The 17629-nt window shown below is 44.9% G+C and overlaps 1 protein-coding gene across 1 annotated transcript in view; it reads left to right on the top strand.

Moving 5' to 3' along the window:
• The window catches only part of LOC145404646 (putative 3',5'-cyclic phosphodiesterase pde-5), a 207739-nt gene that overhangs the window by 121962 nt on the left and 68148 nt on the right, over window positions 1–17629 (top strand). The window contains exon 3 of the mRNA XM_080276170.1: window positions 8149–8310. Within this exon, the coding sequence (XP_080132296.1) occupies window positions 8149–8310 (162 nt within the window). The remainder of the gene's footprint in view (window positions 1–8148; window positions 8311–17629) is intronic.

Raw genomic sequence — 17629 nt, 5'->3', positions numbered from 1 at the left:
CCTATCCTTTCTCCTATCCCCCCTACCTTTCACAGTCCTTCCAGTTTCTCTTTACCCGTTTCTTCTCTTTCCTCTCTACTTTTCTCTCCTCTCCTCTCTTCTTCTCCTCCGTGTTAGTCTGTTTCTTCTTTATTCTTTTTAAGCTGTTAAATAATCTCCCTCGTTTCTCTTTCTGCATTCTCTCTTCCAGTTCTCTTCTCCTCATCACTTCTATCTCCTCTCTCCTCTCCTCTCCTCACCTATCCTCTGCTTTCTTCTCATCTTTCCTCTCCTACATATTGTCTTCTTTTACCTCGTCCTGTCAAGCGCCTTTCCTTCTTTCTTTCTCTGCTGTCTCTCCTTTCCTCTCCTCGCCTTTCCTTTCCTTTCCTCTGTTCTCTACTCTTCCCAGTCTCTCTCCAATCCCTTCATCTCCATCTGTCGAAAAGCTTGTTTCACCTTTCTTATCGCCTCTCCTCTCATGCATCTCTCCTCCTTTTCTTCCTTCTCTCCCCTCCATTCCTTCTTCCCCTCTCCTCTCCTTTTTTCTTCCTTGTTTCTTCCCTCTTTTTCTGTCCTCACATCTACTCTCATCTCTTTCCTTTTAATCAAATTTATTGCCTTCATCTCTTCTGCATATCAAAGTTCTCCTCTCAGTTTCTCCCGTCTTCGCATTTGCTGTTTCCTTTCCTAATGATCTCTTCTGTCTTCTGCTTACCTCTCCTCTCCTCTCACTTCGTCTCTTATCTTATTATTTTTCCTTTCCCCTGATCTTTTCACATCAAAGACCTTCTCCTGTTTTCCTGTATTTCGTTCACTGCCTCGTGTGTGTTATTGTTTTGCACTTTCCTTCATCTTTCACCTGTTAGTCTTTCTCCTTTCCTCTTCTCTCCATTCCTCTCCTCTCCTCTCCTCTCATCCCATCATGTCCATCCCTCTGCCAGACCTTCTCTCCTTTTCTCTCATTGCTCGTTTCATTTCCTTTAAACTAATTCCATTCACTTCATTTCCACATCTCATACTCGTAGACCCAGATGCCTTTTGTTCCCTCTTCCTTCCTCTCCTTTTCTCACTTACCCTTCTCTCATCTCATCTTCTTTCCTCATCTCTCTTCTGCTCTCCCCTCTCCTCTTCAGCTGTGTTCTCCCTTACTCATTTTGCTCTCTCTCTCTCTCTCTCTCTCTCTCTCTCTCTCTCTCTCTCTCTCTCTCACCTTCCCTTTGAACGCTTTCCATCTTCTTCATCTCCACCTTTCATCAAAGCTCTTGGCCCCTTCCTGTTGTACACGCTTCTCTTCTCCTCTCTCTCCCCTCCCCCCTCGCTCCCCTCCCCTCTCCTTTCCTCTTCTCTTCTCTCACCTCCTCTCCTCTCTTTTAAATCCATTTCATCCCCTTCGCCCCTCCCAATCAAAGCCTGAGATCCCTTTTTGCTTCTGCTCCTCTTTCCTTTCTTCTCACTTCCTCACGGCGCCTCTCGTCTGCTCTGCTTAGTTGTCCTTTGCTCTCCTCCCCTCTCTCCTCTCCCCTAAACTCCTCGCCTATCCTCTTCTCTCATCACTCCTTCCCTTTTCTTTCCTGCATTATATTTACTAGTCAGTGCTCTTGTCATATCATCGTATTTTCCCTTCTCTCCTTTTTAAAACTCTCTTGCCTTGCCTGTCTCTCTTATGTCTTCTCTTTTCCTCTTATCTCTTTCTTGTTTTCTTACCCTGTTCTCTTTTCCACATCTCACCCAGTTAAAGCGCATTCATCCCTCCCCGCCTCGTCTCTCCGTCTCTCCCTCCCCGCCTCGTCTCTCCCTGTCTCTCCCTCCCTGCCTCGTCTCTCCCTCCCCTCCTTGTACCTCCCTGTCCCTCCCTCCCTGCCTCATCTCTCTCTGTCTCTCCCTCCCCGTCTCGTCTCTCCCTGTCTCTCCCTCCTTGCCTCGTCTCTCCCTGTCTTTCCCTCTCCGCCTCGTCTGATTTACCATCTTGCCCGTGCTTCAACCTTTCACCTATCAAAAGTTTTTCTTCTCGCCTCTTTTCTTCTCATTTGTCTTTCCTTCTCTCCTTCCTGTTATTATCCCTTCCCTCCTTTCCTCACATCTCTCCGCTCCTTTTCTCCCCTCTCCTTTCCATTCCATTCCTCTTCCATTCCTTCTTCCCCTCTTCCCACTCTTCTCATCTGCTCCAGTCAAAGCCCCGTGACCCTCCCTCTGTCTCCCCCACCACCTCGTCTGTAGCTGCCGTCAAAAACAGAATAATTGCTCGGCTGGGTCCGGCCTCGTGGAAGTCAAGACAGAAGACACCCCAGCCATGAAAATAAAAAAATCAGAGGGAGATCGAGAACCATGGTGAAAGAAGATGGAGTATGTGAAGGAGGGTGTGTGTGTGTCGTGGGAGGATGGGATTGTTGTGCCTGGAGGGGTATGTGAAAGAGGGTTTGTGTGTGTCGTGGGAGGATGGGATTGTTGGACGTGGAGGGGTATGTGAAGGAGGGTTTGTGTGTGTCGTGGGAGGATGGGATTGTTGTGCCTGGAGGGGTATGTGAAAGAGGGTTTGTGTGTGTCGTGGGAGGATGGGATTGTTGGACGTGGAGGGGTATGTGAAAGAGGGTTTGTGTGTGTCGTGGGAGGATGGGATTGTTGTGCCTGGAGGGGTATGTGAAGGAGGGTTTGTGTGTGTCGTGGGAGGATGGGGTTGTTGGACGTGGAGGGTTATGTGAAGGAGGGTTTGTGTTTGTCGTGGGAGGATGGGGTTGTTGTTCAGAGAAAAGTGCTTGAAGTTATGATTTTAAAAACTCATGGCAACAATGTGTCGGGGGAGGATGGAGTCGATACTGAGTTATTTTATTTATTTAATCATTTTTTTTTTTAACACCAGTTGCCACAGGAAGCGGTGAAGGGGAACAAGTAGATGTAAAGACAGACTCTTATTGGTTTATGCTTATCAAGTTTGGTATTCGAAGGGTCGTCTGCCTGTCTGTGTCTGTCTGTCTGTCTGTCTGTATGTATGTATTTATATGTATATTATGCATGTATGTACGTATGCATATGTTATGCATGTTTCTGTGTCTTTCTGTCTACTTTTGTCTGTGTACCTCATTGATACTCCAAGTGTGTGTCTGGCGAGCAAATGCAGATCAGACGTAATAAATAAAGGCACGTAGCGTTTACATACTATTTAAGTATTGTAGTTACTCATAAGAGTGAAGAAACTGAACCGAGAATGTTGTTTTTTGTTGTACAGGTTTCGGATTGTCTGGTAGTTGTGAGAAGTGTCATACCACCACCACCACCACCACCACCATCACCACCACCACCACCACCACCACCATCATCTTAGGCTGCTTCTCACTTCCATGTTCTGATTGACTTCAATGAAATTGGACCTGAGTGATGGTTTTCCGTCTTCAGGTATATCGGGGTCTAGTAATCATCATCGTCGTCGTCGTCGTTATCATTGTCGTTGTCGTTGTTGTCGTTGTCGTCATCGTTGTCGTTGTTGTTGTCGTCATTATATACAGTAATGATGAATTAGGGTTGGATGTTAAATGAGGCTGGATGAAGTATCATAGATAAAGTAAATCCATCCATCCATCAATCATCCAATACTACAATGCCCCCATGAGGAGCGTAAGAGCCCGGGGCTAGGCAGTTGGTCCCGACATTTAAGATGAGAGTGAATAAAGTATATAAATAAATAAAATTCGATAGTGCAAAAAATCTGAAGCGAAATCTGACGAGAGTGTAATCGGCGTAAGACATCGATTTTCCGTGAGTGATGAGCCTTTAAGAAACTCGGCTCCCCCCAGCATTAATCACCTCCCCTGGGGCTAATCATCAGCCCCAAGAATAACTCAGCAAATCAGGGCCCCCAGGGACGACAGGTTAGGCCTTCAGTGCAACGAAGTTATTATTATTATTATTTATCTTGTTATCGCTGACGATTTTATTCTGTTTAGATTTCCACCCCGTTCCCTCCCCTTCCTCTTTCCTTTCTGCCTTCCCCTTCTTTCCTTCCTCTCCTCTGGTCGGAGTTCCCCCCCTCCTCCCGACAGGTAGGAACATCCCCAAGGCACCTGTTGCTGACGCCACAGGTAAACTAATTAAGCTTCAGGTATGTTGTGTTCTCTGGAGGTCCTTGAAGTGAATTCCTACCTTAACCCCTTCAGTCCGGGTACATCTTTTGTTTCTTTCTTGCCACCTGATAATTTATTAAGCTTCCATCATCGTCCTCTCTTCCCTCATCTTCTCTTTCTTTTCCATTTTGCCATCCTGTGTCTCCTCCTGTTCTCCATATTCTTACTCCTTCCCTCCATTCTCTCCTTACCTCCTCCCCGATTCTCCTCCCCCACATCTTCCCTTCTGTCTCTAAACTTTTTCTAACCCCCAGTACCACTTCCTCACCCCTTTCCCCTATCTCTCCCCTCCGCTTATTTTTCTCCTCCCCTCCTCCCCCTAAAACCCCCAGGAAACCTCCCCCTCCCCCAAGTAGGAACATCCCCAGTCCACCTGTTGCCTGCGCCCAGGTAAACTAATTAAGCTACAGGTGTGTTGTGTTGCCTTGTTCCCACCTGGAGGACATGAGTTGTTGGTGCCGCTTAAATCCCTCACTGCAATGACGTCTTTTGTACTTTGTTCTTGCTACCTCCAGACGATTTTATTCAGATTAGGAAGAGCTTCTAATAGTACAGATATGGTGAAGGATATATGTAACAGCTCCAATCCTACAAATGTGCCAGGAGCGGAATAAATTGGTCTGAGAGTAGAAAGAATTAACCAACACTGTTATCATAGTAAAGGAACAAATGAATTACGGTATTTGGAACCGGATTTGTAGTCATTTCGCCGTGTGTTTTGGAGAGTCTCACAGTCGTTATGCATTTTTGTGTCTTCAGGCAGCTTTCTCTCTCTAAAATTTTACTCTCCAGGCTGTTTTATTTTTGCTTTTGTCTCCGAGCTTCTTTCTGTCTTGAAGCTTTTATATTTCCAGTCGTTGCACACCCTCTCCCTCCCCTGTGTGTGTGTGTGTGTGTGTGTGTGTGTGTGTGTGCAGGCTTCTGCCATTAAGAGCCCCAGTAATTTCCGCCTTCCTCTCAAAGTTACCTTTTATCTGGCCTTGCAACTTTAGCTTCTCTCTCGGTTTCATTACGGTGTCACCTGTCATGTTTTGTTCTTGCTACTGACGGACAATATTATTCAACACAAGGGGGACGAGTGGTAGAAAAGGGTCATCTCCATTAACACCTTCACTACGATGACGCCTATTTCATTTTCCTCCTGCTACCGCGAGACGATCATATTCAACTTTGGGAAAAACTTGCAATGAATCGGTTAGTAATAGTAGTAGTAGTAGTAGTAGTAGTAGTTGTTGTTGTTGTTGGAGGAGGAATTTTCACCCCAGGCTCATCTGAAGCGTTAACCTGGTAGACTGCAGTCTGAAGTTGCCCTCATCCTGCAGTCCACCATCATCCTTTCTGAATGAAGGAAGGGAGATCAGGGACGTGGGCATAACTGGGCAGAGGAGTTGTTCAGTTATATCGGTGCCACCACGTGAAGGCGTCCCTCTTCAATACCGGGTTAATGAAAACAGTAAACTTATTAACTGTGAAGTAATAATAAAATTGGGAATCCCTGGTTTTGGCGAAGAAATCATATCGCTAATAATGCCAGTTGGCGTACAGCCCATGCTGTAAGATGCCGTGTTTTTTCTTATATTCTTGCCGCCAACAAACGATTTTATCTTGGGAATATTTTTTACTAGTGAATAATGTTTATGAAGACTGTCTCACCTGTCCAGCTCGAAAAACCTCCTTATAAGCTGAATATAATCGTCTGGAAAGAGGAAGAAACTGGTTAACAGGCAGCCCCATATTACTACCTTTTTCCGGCATAGGAGGACACCATATGACGCGACAAGAGTTCAGATCATTTAAACTGCAGATCATCCTACATCCTTAGCAGTATTAATGTTACAGAAAAAGCTTCGGTGTTAACCCCCTTAGCACGCTGACGAGTTTCTTATTTTCTTACCTCCAGACCATTTGTTTTACCTGAGGATGAACTAGCGGAAATGGGGGGGTTAGTTACAGCCTTCACTAACCCCTTGCAGATATCCCTCTGGAGTAAAATCGTCTCATGGTACCATGAGTAGAATGGAAAATGCGTCTTCGAGTTAGTTAAGTGTAGAGGTAGGATCTGTTTTTTGCACTCCTTTACTTTGGATTAGCATTGCCATCTTTCCATCTTGCATGCTGTTTTGGCAGTAGATTAACGACAGAATATGATGCTAGTCAGGGAGAAATAGGGTGGAAAAGGATATAGAGACTTATCATTGTCTTTTTCAGCAGCTGTATTTTTTGAAATTAGGCCAGATGCAAAGGATGAAAAAACGGGCCAGATTAAGATGAGAGAACTCTAGTCCACTCTTTCTCACTGATGCAGAAAAGTAGAACATGCTGAACAGTGGGCAGGGTGACTGCGTAAATCTTGAGTTTGATGAGAGAGAGAGAGAGAGAGAGAGGTACAAAAATGCACCAGCAAAATGAAAACATTCACAAAACCACTTCTTTCCAAATGTCATTATATCCGCAGATGGCGAGAAGTTTACTGCGTGTCGGGATTCTTAGCCCTGTAATTTAGAATATAGAGTACAGTAAAACTCATAAAGCAAGACGGTGTTTCAAAATTCTTAGTCCTTTGTGAGAAAATATATAGCAAAACAGACGAATGAATAAGGTGTTCCAAAATCCATCGTCTTGTGGTCGGGAAAATGAAGCGAAACGAATGATAGTGTACAGAGTTTCAAAGTTCTTGGTCCTGGAGCTAAGAAGATTTAACAATACAGTGTGTCGTTTCAAAGTTTATGGTCCTTTAGATTAGAAAATACAGCGAAACTAATTATACAGTATGGTGTTTCAAATTTCATAGTCCTTTTTTTAACAGTGAAATGAATGCTAAAATACGGTGTTGTCTGAGTCATGGCCCTGTTGCTGAGATCGTGATGCAGAGCGAGAATAACTACACAGTGTTGTTGGCCGTATTTACTAACGCTTCTAAAAATAACCACCAGCATCCTGAAGTGACTGATAACGCTCAGGCTTTTGACAAAGACGGAGCCAGGCGTTAGCGTTATCAGTGCTTCTCGTGTATGTTTTTTTTTTTTTTTTTTTTAAATCATTATTATCAGGAGTAAATTTTATAGGCAGAAGCGTGTTGTATTTCGCGTTCCTGTCTTCCATACCAATTTTTGTATTTGGTTACATCATTTACCAAATTTACGTCGTTGTTTGCCCCTTCAGTCCCATGACGTCTTTTCAGTTCTGTTATTGCCGGTAGCTTACAAGACTGTTTAATCAGAACAGCCTGGTAGTGAAGGCGTTAATGAAGAACGTACCCAGTTCCTCCAGTTTGAAAAATCCCTCTTAGCTGGGGGGTAAAAAGTATGGAGGGAGCAGGGAGAACAGAAAATAAGTCACCGATTTAAAAGAGTTAATTTATTCATGATACTGTCACGTCCTGAATGTAGATGTGTAGGGGTTGTAGATTCATTGTGAGACCTCGCAGCAAAAATAAAGTGAGTAGTCGACTTGTTTCAGCAACACTATGTGGGTACGATGGCAGGTTACGCACATTTGTTTATCTGTACATAAGCCATTGTATTGCAATTAGATAACCGGGTTTAGCAGTGCATAATTAGGAAGGTAACATTAAAAATACAGCACTTAGTGTGACAGGTGAGTATGTGTCCCATTTCACCGAGCATGCAGATGATAATACTCCCATGGTATAAGATTAATGGTGCTTAATCATTTTTCACTTTACTCTCGTGGGAAAATAAGAGTAGTTTTTCATACTTTTTCCTTTCTATCTTGGGAAAGTTAATAATTTTTTTCCTTGTTCCATTGAGATAAGAATAGTGTTTAGTATTTTTCTCCTTGCTCCTGTGGGATAGTAAGAGTACCATACTGATTTTTATTATAATTTGGCCTTAGGTTACTATCTCTTTATCTTGTAGTAACTCTAGAACATGATGCAAGTCACGAGGAAGTGCTATGGAAAGGATGTAAAGCCGAAGCATTTTCTCCCACTCGCTTAATGAAAGAAGCCGGGAAAGGACAAACATCGGGACCAAATTAATGTAAAAGAGAAGGGTATAGTGTTTAATATAATCTTTTTTCTCTCCCGCAGCCGAAGAGATGACGGGCGAGGCGGTGGGTCAGTACCTTCGGGCCAATCCGGACTTCCTGGAGGCGTGGCTGATGGAGCAAGTTGACATTGAGACCCTGGAGCGGTGGATGATACGACGCACGCAGAGGGACAAGCAGAAGGCGTTGGAGAACGGCACGAACGGTGGGTCCTAGTGCTGGAAGGGTGACCGCTTGTTGAGTGCCTGGTGGGGATGAGTGCGTGAAGGGTGACCGGATGGGCGCGGAGTGTTTGTTTTAGGTGTGTGTGTGTGTGTGTGTGTGTGTGTGTGTGTGTGTGTGTGTGTGTGTGTGTGTGTGTGTGTGAACTGTTGGTGTTAGTGCATGGTGGGTAACTTAGTTCAAGGTGGGTGTGTAGGGGAGTAAGCAAAGGGTAGAAGGGGGTCGGTGGAGTCACTATGGATGGTGGATCTGAGAGAGCGATGGAAATGAATAAGTAGGCCTCCTTGTGTATGAGAGATGGTCTGTGTGTGTGTGTGTGTGTGTGTGTGTGGTGAGGGACGTTTTGTGCATAAGAGGTCATGAGAATGAAGCAAATTATCCACGGTGGAGGATTTGAAGCAGTTTCGAAGTTAGACGTATAAGATTTTGAGGAATACCCGATATGCGTCATTAATAGTTAGATTATGAGAGTTTTCAGTACTTTTTCCTGTACTTTGCATTTACTTCTTAACTCCTTTAATCAGAAGGCTATTCTCTTGAGCTGAATAAAATCATCTGGCGTTAGCTTTAGAGAAATAGATAACACGGGTTCGGACTGAAGTGTTGATCCCATTCAGTACGATAGTGTCCTTTTTTCACTCAAACTACTGCTAGCCGATTTTCTTCTGACCAGGAGAGAACGTCATAGCGAAAAGGTTAGCTACGATCTTTTTTAACATTGCCTTTAATTTTCAGTACCCAGTAGGCTTCTCCAGGACGGTATGAAGGGAAGAAGGTACAGGAGGAAAATGTCATGACCTATAATCACTGGCCTCCCCTGACACGTGTTCCCGTCATTATTTTTTTTCTCACAAATTTTCGTTTCGTTTTAAGCTGTCGTCCCCTTCTCGTCCCCATCCCGAAATTTGACACACATTCCGTGTTATACCACCATCCCTCTGACTAACTCTTCCCTCTTCTCCGCCTCACCAGTCCCTCTAATATTCTCCTCACCCTGACAGCCCGTCCCGCTGACACTATAAAACTTTTAACATCACCGTCCATCTGCCAAACAATCCCCCATCTCCAGACCATCCCTCATACTGCCCCTCCCCCGCTGCCCCTCCCCACCACTCCCCCTAACATTTCCCCACATCTTGACACCCCATCCTTCTGACACCAACTTTTGACACCACCATCCATCTGCCTAACCATCTAGCATCCCCGCATCTCAAGTCCCTCTCTCAGCCTTGTACCCTTCCCTCTGACCACTAACTCATCCTGTGTAACTAACTCATCCTCTGCATCGAACTCTAACCCATCCTCTCCCTTCACCAGCCTACCCACCCTCTAATTCAATTCTTTTAGTTACTCCTCTCCCTCTGCGCCCACTCCACTCCGCCCAGCCCTCCATCCGAACCCCAACGGCGCCAACTCCAAATAACAAGACGAGGCGAAATAAGCTGGGAGGCGGGGAAAACAAACTTGCCCGTTCCTTTGACTTTCTCGATAAACGATTCTGGCCCTTTTGCACCGAGGACGTAGAGGCGAAAATCAAGCCTTTGTGGGGTTTTGAGATTTTTTTTTTTTCTAACGGGATCGCTGTTTTAGGCTGTTGTTTGTGTCGTGGAACTGGGGAGGCGAGGTAGGGGAAAAAGGGGAGAGGGAAAGGGAGGGAAGAGAAAAGGGAGAGGGGAAGGGAGGGAAGAGAAAAGGTAGAGAAGAAGGAAGGGGAACATAAGGAGAAGAGGGGAGGGATAGGAAAGGGAGGGGAGGGAAGGTAGGGGAAGAGGGGGGGAGGAAAAGAGAAAGGAGAGGAAGTGAGGAGAGGGGAAGAGGAGAGGGGAAAAGGAGAGGGGAAGAAAGACGAGCATAGAGGAGAAAAGGGAGAATAGAGGAGGGAGAAGGGGTTAGGGAAAGGAAAGGAAGGAAGGTAGTAGAGGAGAGAGGAGAAAAGGGAAGAAGGGAAGGGAGGGGAGAAAAGAGGAAAAGGAGAAGGGAAGGACGAACGTAAGAGGAGAGAGAGGAGAAGAGAGGAAGAAAGAGGTGATAGAGAAGAGACGAAATGAGGAAAACAGGGGAGGGGAGGGGAGGGAAGAGTGAAAGGGGAGGCGAACGAAGGGGAACATAAGGAGAAGAGAGGAGGGGATAAGAAATAGGGATAGGAGGGTAGGATAGTAGGAGAAGAGGAGAGAGGAGGGAAGAGAGGAAGGAAGAGGAAGAAGATAGGAGGAAAGGGAAAAAAGAGAGGGGACGAGAAGGTGAGTGTGAAGGAGAAAAAGGAGAAGACAGGAGGGAGAGGAAGATAGAAAAGGGAGGGGAGGCGTGAGGATGAGGGGGGAAGAGAAGGGAAGTAAAGGAGAGAGGAAAGACTAGGAGAAAAATAAGGGAGGGGAAGGAAGAGGAGAAGAGGGAAAAGCGGAGAAGGGAAGGGAGGGAAGAGGAGAAGAGAGTGTGTGGTTACGGTGTGTTGTGATATGGAGTGTTATTGAATGTTGACTACAGAGAGAGAGAGAGAGAGAGAGAGAGAGAGAGAGAGAGAGAGAGAGGAAACACTACACTCACTCAATAATTCAGTGGAAGAGGGAGGGAGTGTGTGTGTGTGTGTGTGTGTGTGTGTGTGTGTGTGTGGAAGGGGGGGACAACAGGTCACGAGAGGTCATGAACGTCCGTCGCCACTAGGTCAGTTAGGTTGAGAGAGAGAGAGAGAGAGAGAGAAGAGAGAGAGAGAGAGAGAGAGAGAGAGAGAGAGAGAGAGAGAGAGAGAGAGAGAGAGAGAGAGGGAGGGAGGGAGCGTGTGTGTGTGTTAGTGTGAGAGAGAGAGAGAGAGAGAGAGAGAGAGAGAGAGAGAGAGAGAGAGAGAGAGAGAGAGAAAGTGGCGACAGGTCACGAGAGGTCATAAACGCCCGTGACCACTAGGTCAGTTAGATTGTTAGAGAGAGAGAGAGAGAGAGAGTGTGTGTGTGTGTGTGTGTGTGTGTGTGTGTGTGTGTGTGTGTGTGTGTGTGTGTGTGAGTGAGTGTGGCGACAGGTCACGAGAGGTCATAAACGTCCGTGACCACTAGGTCAGTTAGACTGAAGAGAGAGAGACAGACAGACAGAGAGAGAGAAACGTTCGTGGCCACTAGGTCAGTTGGATTGTTGGAAAGAGAGAGAGAGAGAGAGAGAGTGTCCACGTCGCTCTGTCCTGTGCCATTTGGCTGCCCATCCTCCAACTCACAAATCTCTCCCTCATGTATCTCTCCATTCCATACCTCGATCTCATCTTTGGTCTCCCCCTCCCCATCTCCACGTTCACCTCATTCACATACACTCTTCTAGTCAGTCTCTCATCCTCTGTCCTCCCCACATGACCTGACCATCTTAATTATTTCTCTTAAACTTTTAATCACATCGACATCAGCACCACAACGCTCTTTACATCCTCATATGTCTGTCTGTCTCTCCATATGACATTACATGCGCCTCTGAAATAACTAATTTTCACTGTTCTCACTCACCGTCCTTTCAGCTGGGTCCAAGCTTCATTTCCATATGTTGGAGTGGGGATCTGAATACTGTCATACAGCAACTTTTTCTGTTTTGCTTCCCTATTCTTTATTACTCCTTTCAGTGAACCAGCAGCCTTTCTACCCTGCAGTATCCTTTCATGCACTTCCTCCTCTCTGCTTCCATCCATACTCATCACACTACCTTTGTACTTGAATGCACTCATGTTCTCCATTTCCTCACCATCCAGTCTCACTGTGCGTGTTGTGACCTTATTTCTCTCTGTGCATACTTTAACCTCATTTCTCACAAAGGACATAACTTTACTCTTATCTACAATTCTCTTTTAGATTCAGTTTCATACATACACCCCGAACACATTCACCAAGCCTTGCAGCTCACATTTATCCACACATAACAATACAGTATCATAAGAAAACAACAGTACAGTAATTTTACACACACACACACACACACACACACACACACACACACACACACACACACACACACACACACACACACACACACACACACACACACACACACACACACACACACACACACACACACACACACTACCCTCTCCCATTAGAGACACTCCATCATCTATACCCTACCTGTATCTCTATTATAGCTCCATCGATATACAAACTGAACAGCCACGGAAACATGACACACCTCTGTATCAATCCTACATTCAGATCAAAGAACTCATTCATTCACTGTCCACACGCACTGCAGCCCTAGTGCCCTTTCGTGGTAAAAAAAAAAAAAACTGTGTGTGTGTGTGTGTGTGTGTGTGTGTGTGTGTGTGTGTGTGTGTGTGTGTGTGTTTTCCCTCTGTGGTTTAACTGCCAGAAATATCCCTTGGTAAAAATAGTTACCTCCCATAATACAGTACATTAGTGCAACGATATTGTGTAAGTGAAAAAAATAAGCCCTCAGTTCAGATAAGTTCGTTCTGTATTATCCAGCTACTGACTATCATCTTCGTTCAACCTTCAGTATTTCCTTCAGTACAATGTCCTCTTTTTTACTGCATTCTTACCACGCCATTTCATCCAGCTGTGGAAGGATGTCATGTAGTGCAGGGTGTAGGCAATCTCTGAAGTAACTACGCTCCCTGCTTGCAAAGTCTTATCGGCCCGAGCAACGAGTTTACTTTATTGGCTCAAAGTTGTGAAAAACGGATGGGTTGGGGGTCTTGGGGAAGGGGAAGGAAACTCACATCTCCTGGTCAGTCAGTAGAAGATGAGTTTACTGTCCTTTGTCCGGTGTGGTGGTGGGTTGGAGTTAATTGAAGGATACATGGAACTGAGAGGTGCATTTTCCTTTATTTTCTTTTTTCAATGCTCTTTTCAATCTCATATTTCACGTGCTGTTCCTCTCTTTCTCATCTCGACGATACCCCTTTAACGCCTCAAACACTTTAGGCAAACTTGGAAATGCCGTAACTTTACACTCCCTGCTCGCAGATTCTGACTTCCTCATCGATCCAAATGTCAGCGAATCTCTTTTATCGGCTCCGAGTTGCGAGGCTTGAAAGTTGGGACTCACACTTCTTTATTCCTGTCACTACCAAGTCAGATCCCTGTCTGTGTAGCGTGATGGGTCGGGGGTGAGATGGAGGGCACATGGAGCGGAGATACACTACATATCATGTACCTCCACTGCTCTTTCTGCGTCAATATTCCACCATGCTGTTCGTTTCTCCCTTGTCTTGTCAACATCTTGCATTACCAGACAGTTTTAAACAAACATAGACAAAGCCATTATCTTCTCTGCACTCAGTTCCTAACTCTCTCTCCGATCCGAGGAAAGGTTAGTTTTATTTATTGGAACTTGACAACCGGAAGGGTAAGACAAGAAGGGAGGAAGAGGGAAATGACGGCTGGAGTAGGCTGTCACTTCATTACTAATCGATATTCCTATCTTCCGTCTGATGTAGTGGTGGTCGGAGTGAGATTGGGGGGTGAATAAGCGAGGTACACTTTTTCTTTTCCCTTCCACTGTTTTTTTTAGCCTCCTTACCCCATCATGCTTTTTTTCTAATATTAATGGACACTCTTGCAGTGCCACACAGCCTCAGACTAATGCAGAATTATCATATAATTCCCTGCTCTCAGATTTCGACCTCTTCAGCGATCCGAGTTTCAGCGAATGTTTATTGATTGAAAATTATGAGGTTTGAAAACAGGGTCTCTCATATCTCAAGACCTGTCCGTTTCAGGCGAGATTACTGTCTTCTTTCCAGTCTTACGGTGGGACGGGTCACGGGGACGTATTATTTGGTGTGGGAAGGATAGATTCACTCCTTTTTTTTTCTCCTACCTGGCTTTTTATCTCTGTATCCTGCTTTTTCCTGTTCTGTTTCACTGTTCTTTCGGACTCCATATCCTGTCATGCAGTTCCTTTTGCACAGTGGACACGCAACTGTGCGACACGCAACTTCAGACAAACTTGGGAGGTACTCAGAAATTACCTCCCTTGTGTCAGTGTGTCTTTTATTGGCGTAAAGTTGCAACGCTTGAAAACTGGAACTGTCACATTTGCAGATTCGTAAGTCCCAAGTGAGATTTCAGTCTGCCTTCTATTGTATTGGTGGGATGGCGATACTGCGAAGATGCATGCAGGAGACTGAGAGATGCACTTTCTTCTCATACATTGCTCCTTCTGACCCCAAAATCCTACCGTGCAGTTCCTTCTTCCCTGCAGACACCCTTTCAACCCCAAACCAACTTCAAATAAACCTGGAAACAACTCTGCATACCGTTCTCGCAAATTCTGCTCCGCTCATCGATCGGAATAGCAGCGAATCTTGTTATTGGATGAAAGCTGTGGAGTTTGAAAACTGGGACTCCCACTCCTTCAGTCCTGTCAGTGTCAAGCGAGGCCCCTGTCTCCTGTCTAATTTAGTGGAGGGACTGCGATTGTGAGGATGTGAGAGCAGGAAGTCGAGAGATTCACCTCCTCTCTCTCTCTGCCACTTTCACTTTCTACCTCCACATTTCACCACGCTATTCTTGTCTTCCTAGTCGACTCCCATGTAACGCCACACACAGCTGCAAACAAACGTGGAAATGCCGTAACTGTAGACTCTGCTCGCAAATTTCGACTCCCACATCAAACCGAGCAAACAGCGAGTCTCTTTTATTGGCTGAAAGTTTTGTGGCTTGAAAACTGGGGCCCTCACATCTCTGTCACTGTCAAACGAGATATCTGACTTCGTTTTGTGATGGGTTGGGGTGAGATAGAGGGGACATGAAACTGCGAGATCGCCTGCTTCTTTTTCTCTTTCAGTGCTATTTCTTATTCCTTATTTCACCAGGCTTTTCCTTTCTTATTAGTCGACACCTTGTAACGCCACACTCAACCTCAAATTAGGAAGAACCGAAACTACATTCCTAGCACGCAAATTCCGACTTCCTCATCGATCCAAATAACAGTGGGTCTCTCTAATGGGTGAAACTTGTGAATTGTAAAAAGTGGGACTCTCGGATCTTAAGAGAAACCATTGACCTATTAGTACGTTATATATTTGGAGAAGCCTTAAATTATTTCAGCGTTATATATTAGGAGAAAACTTTTGCTTGTTCAGTAATACGTATCAGAACTCAGTCACTTTCATACCTACAAGTACACAATGACTAGGTGTTACAACAATTCCGTAATAAACATTGTTGGAAACAGTTTGACATTGTGTTTTTTAATGATTATCCCCATTATTATGAAGCAAGTCCCGGCTCGTCATCGCAGTTTAACTCTCGAATACTAACAAAGAGTCTCTGGCTTTAAAGAGAACTCCTCTCCCACTACCTTCAACCCTGCTAAGGCTTCTACTCCAACCCCTACCGATACAACCGATGCAGCCACTTCCACCACCCCTACCCCGTCAATTGACAAGGCCTCAAGTAAGTGGTCTCTCTACATTGCGGCACTTTCATACACAGCGGCATTTATGTGCAGAGTGGCACTTATATACACAGAGGCACTTATAAACATAGAGGCACTTATATACAGTACATAGAGGCACTTATATACACCGCGGCACTTGTATATACAGCGGCACTTGTATTGACAGCGGCACAAATATACACAGCGGCACACATATTCCCTCCTAGGTTGCGGTGTAAGGTCAAGGGATTAGCAGGACACATTGGCATTTGTAACACTGTTATTACCAAGTCATTCTCTGTTTGTGAGGGGCAAGTAGTCTGCTTTTTTAAAGGGCAAGAAGTCTTGTGTTTTTAAAGGGACAGATAATTACAATCTATAAAGGGATAAGCAGTCGTTGTTTTTGAGGGGTGAGCATGTTTGTTTTCAGATGGGCCAGATGGATTTGATTTTTTTGACAAGAATTCCACATCCTGGATACGATTGATATAGGATCTCGCCACGCTGTTGGTAAGGCTTCCCTCCAAACCTTGCAGAAGTTATTAACGATGTCAAAATCGGAGCACCCCATCCCCTCTCCAAGACTCCTGCTGTGACCTTGACCCCACAGTTGCCCACATACCGACCCACGCACCCATGTTTTCCCCGCAGGGTCAAGCTTATGGTATGATGACACGAGAGGCTCTTCTTTAATTCTGCTCGTTTTTATTGTCGTTTCTAGGATGGTTAAAGCTGAGAAAGACCGAAGTTTGGTGATTTAGCGCTCTAGTTGGTATTGTGCCTGGACTCGATGTTCGCAGTTCATTACGATGCTTTTAGAGCAGTTTTGCACGTGAAGCACTCGAGCAGTTTCGGCTTTTTATTTTCCTTCACCTCACATCATCTTCCCTCACTTCCCTTTCGTTCACCTCACCTTCCCTTCTCACACTTCTCCTCACCTCAACAGTCTTTCATTCTCTTTCCTTTATGCTACCTTGCCTCACTATCCCTCTCTTCCCCCCCCTCACTTCACCTTCCTCAACTCCCTTTTCTTCACTTCCCTCAGTTCCCCTTTCTTCACCTCTCCTCAATTCCCCTTTCCTCGTTTCCACTCGCTGTCTGCAGCCACGACATCACCATCGTATGTGAGAATGTTAACCAACGTTACACACATGCTACTGCTACAAACACTACCACGTATTAAACACCGCTACAGTATGATAGAGTGCCGTAACATCCGTGAACAGCACCATATAAGTAATGGTCAGTGAACAGCACCGTATAATCACCAAACAATGCCGTATAAGTAATCATCAGCACGTATAAGTCACCAAACAGCACCACATAATCACCAGGCAATGCTGTATGATTTATCATCACCCTATGTCACCGAACAGCACCACATAATCACCAGGCAATACCGTATAATTTATCAGCACTGTATAAGTCACCGAACAGCACCACATAGTTACTAAATAATGCCACATAGTAAGTCAAGAGCACCGTGTAGTTAATGAACAGCACCGTATAACGTAATAAACATCATCTACACTGCACACTCATCACAGCGTTGGTAATCCCAGTATCGAGGCCATACAGAGAGCTACTGACCTTCCTTGCACCTCCACATCGCTTGCAGCTAGCATTTTAGCCCCCAGTAACAAATCTGCCTGATGGCTGAATTAAACTACATATTTAAAAAAAGGGATGGTATATGTACGTTATCAGTCTGTATCTATTTTCAGCTTTCAGTGCTTATATAATCTCTGCTTATTTTTATCTAACCTCAAGCCTTTAGCCAGGATATGTTTATTATATTTCTTAGTTATATTCTTCATACGTATTTCGTAATTAATCTCCCCCTTTCTCAAAACGGATGTCTTGTTATTTTTTCCTAGTTTCACCCCTCATTTACAATGTTCTCGAATTAACTTATCCTTTTCTCAAGCAGGATATGT

The sequence above is a fragment of the Coenobita brevimanus genome, chromosome 64 (assembly GCF_032717465.1).
Source record: "Coenobita brevimanus isolate Jiangsu-jjx chromosome 64, ASM3271746v2, whole genome shotgun sequence".
Classification (NCBI taxonomy): domain Eukaryota; kingdom Metazoa; phylum Arthropoda; class Malacostraca; order Decapoda; family Coenobitidae; genus Coenobita; species Coenobita brevimanus.
This window is presented reverse-complemented; position numbering and strand designations above follow the sequence as displayed.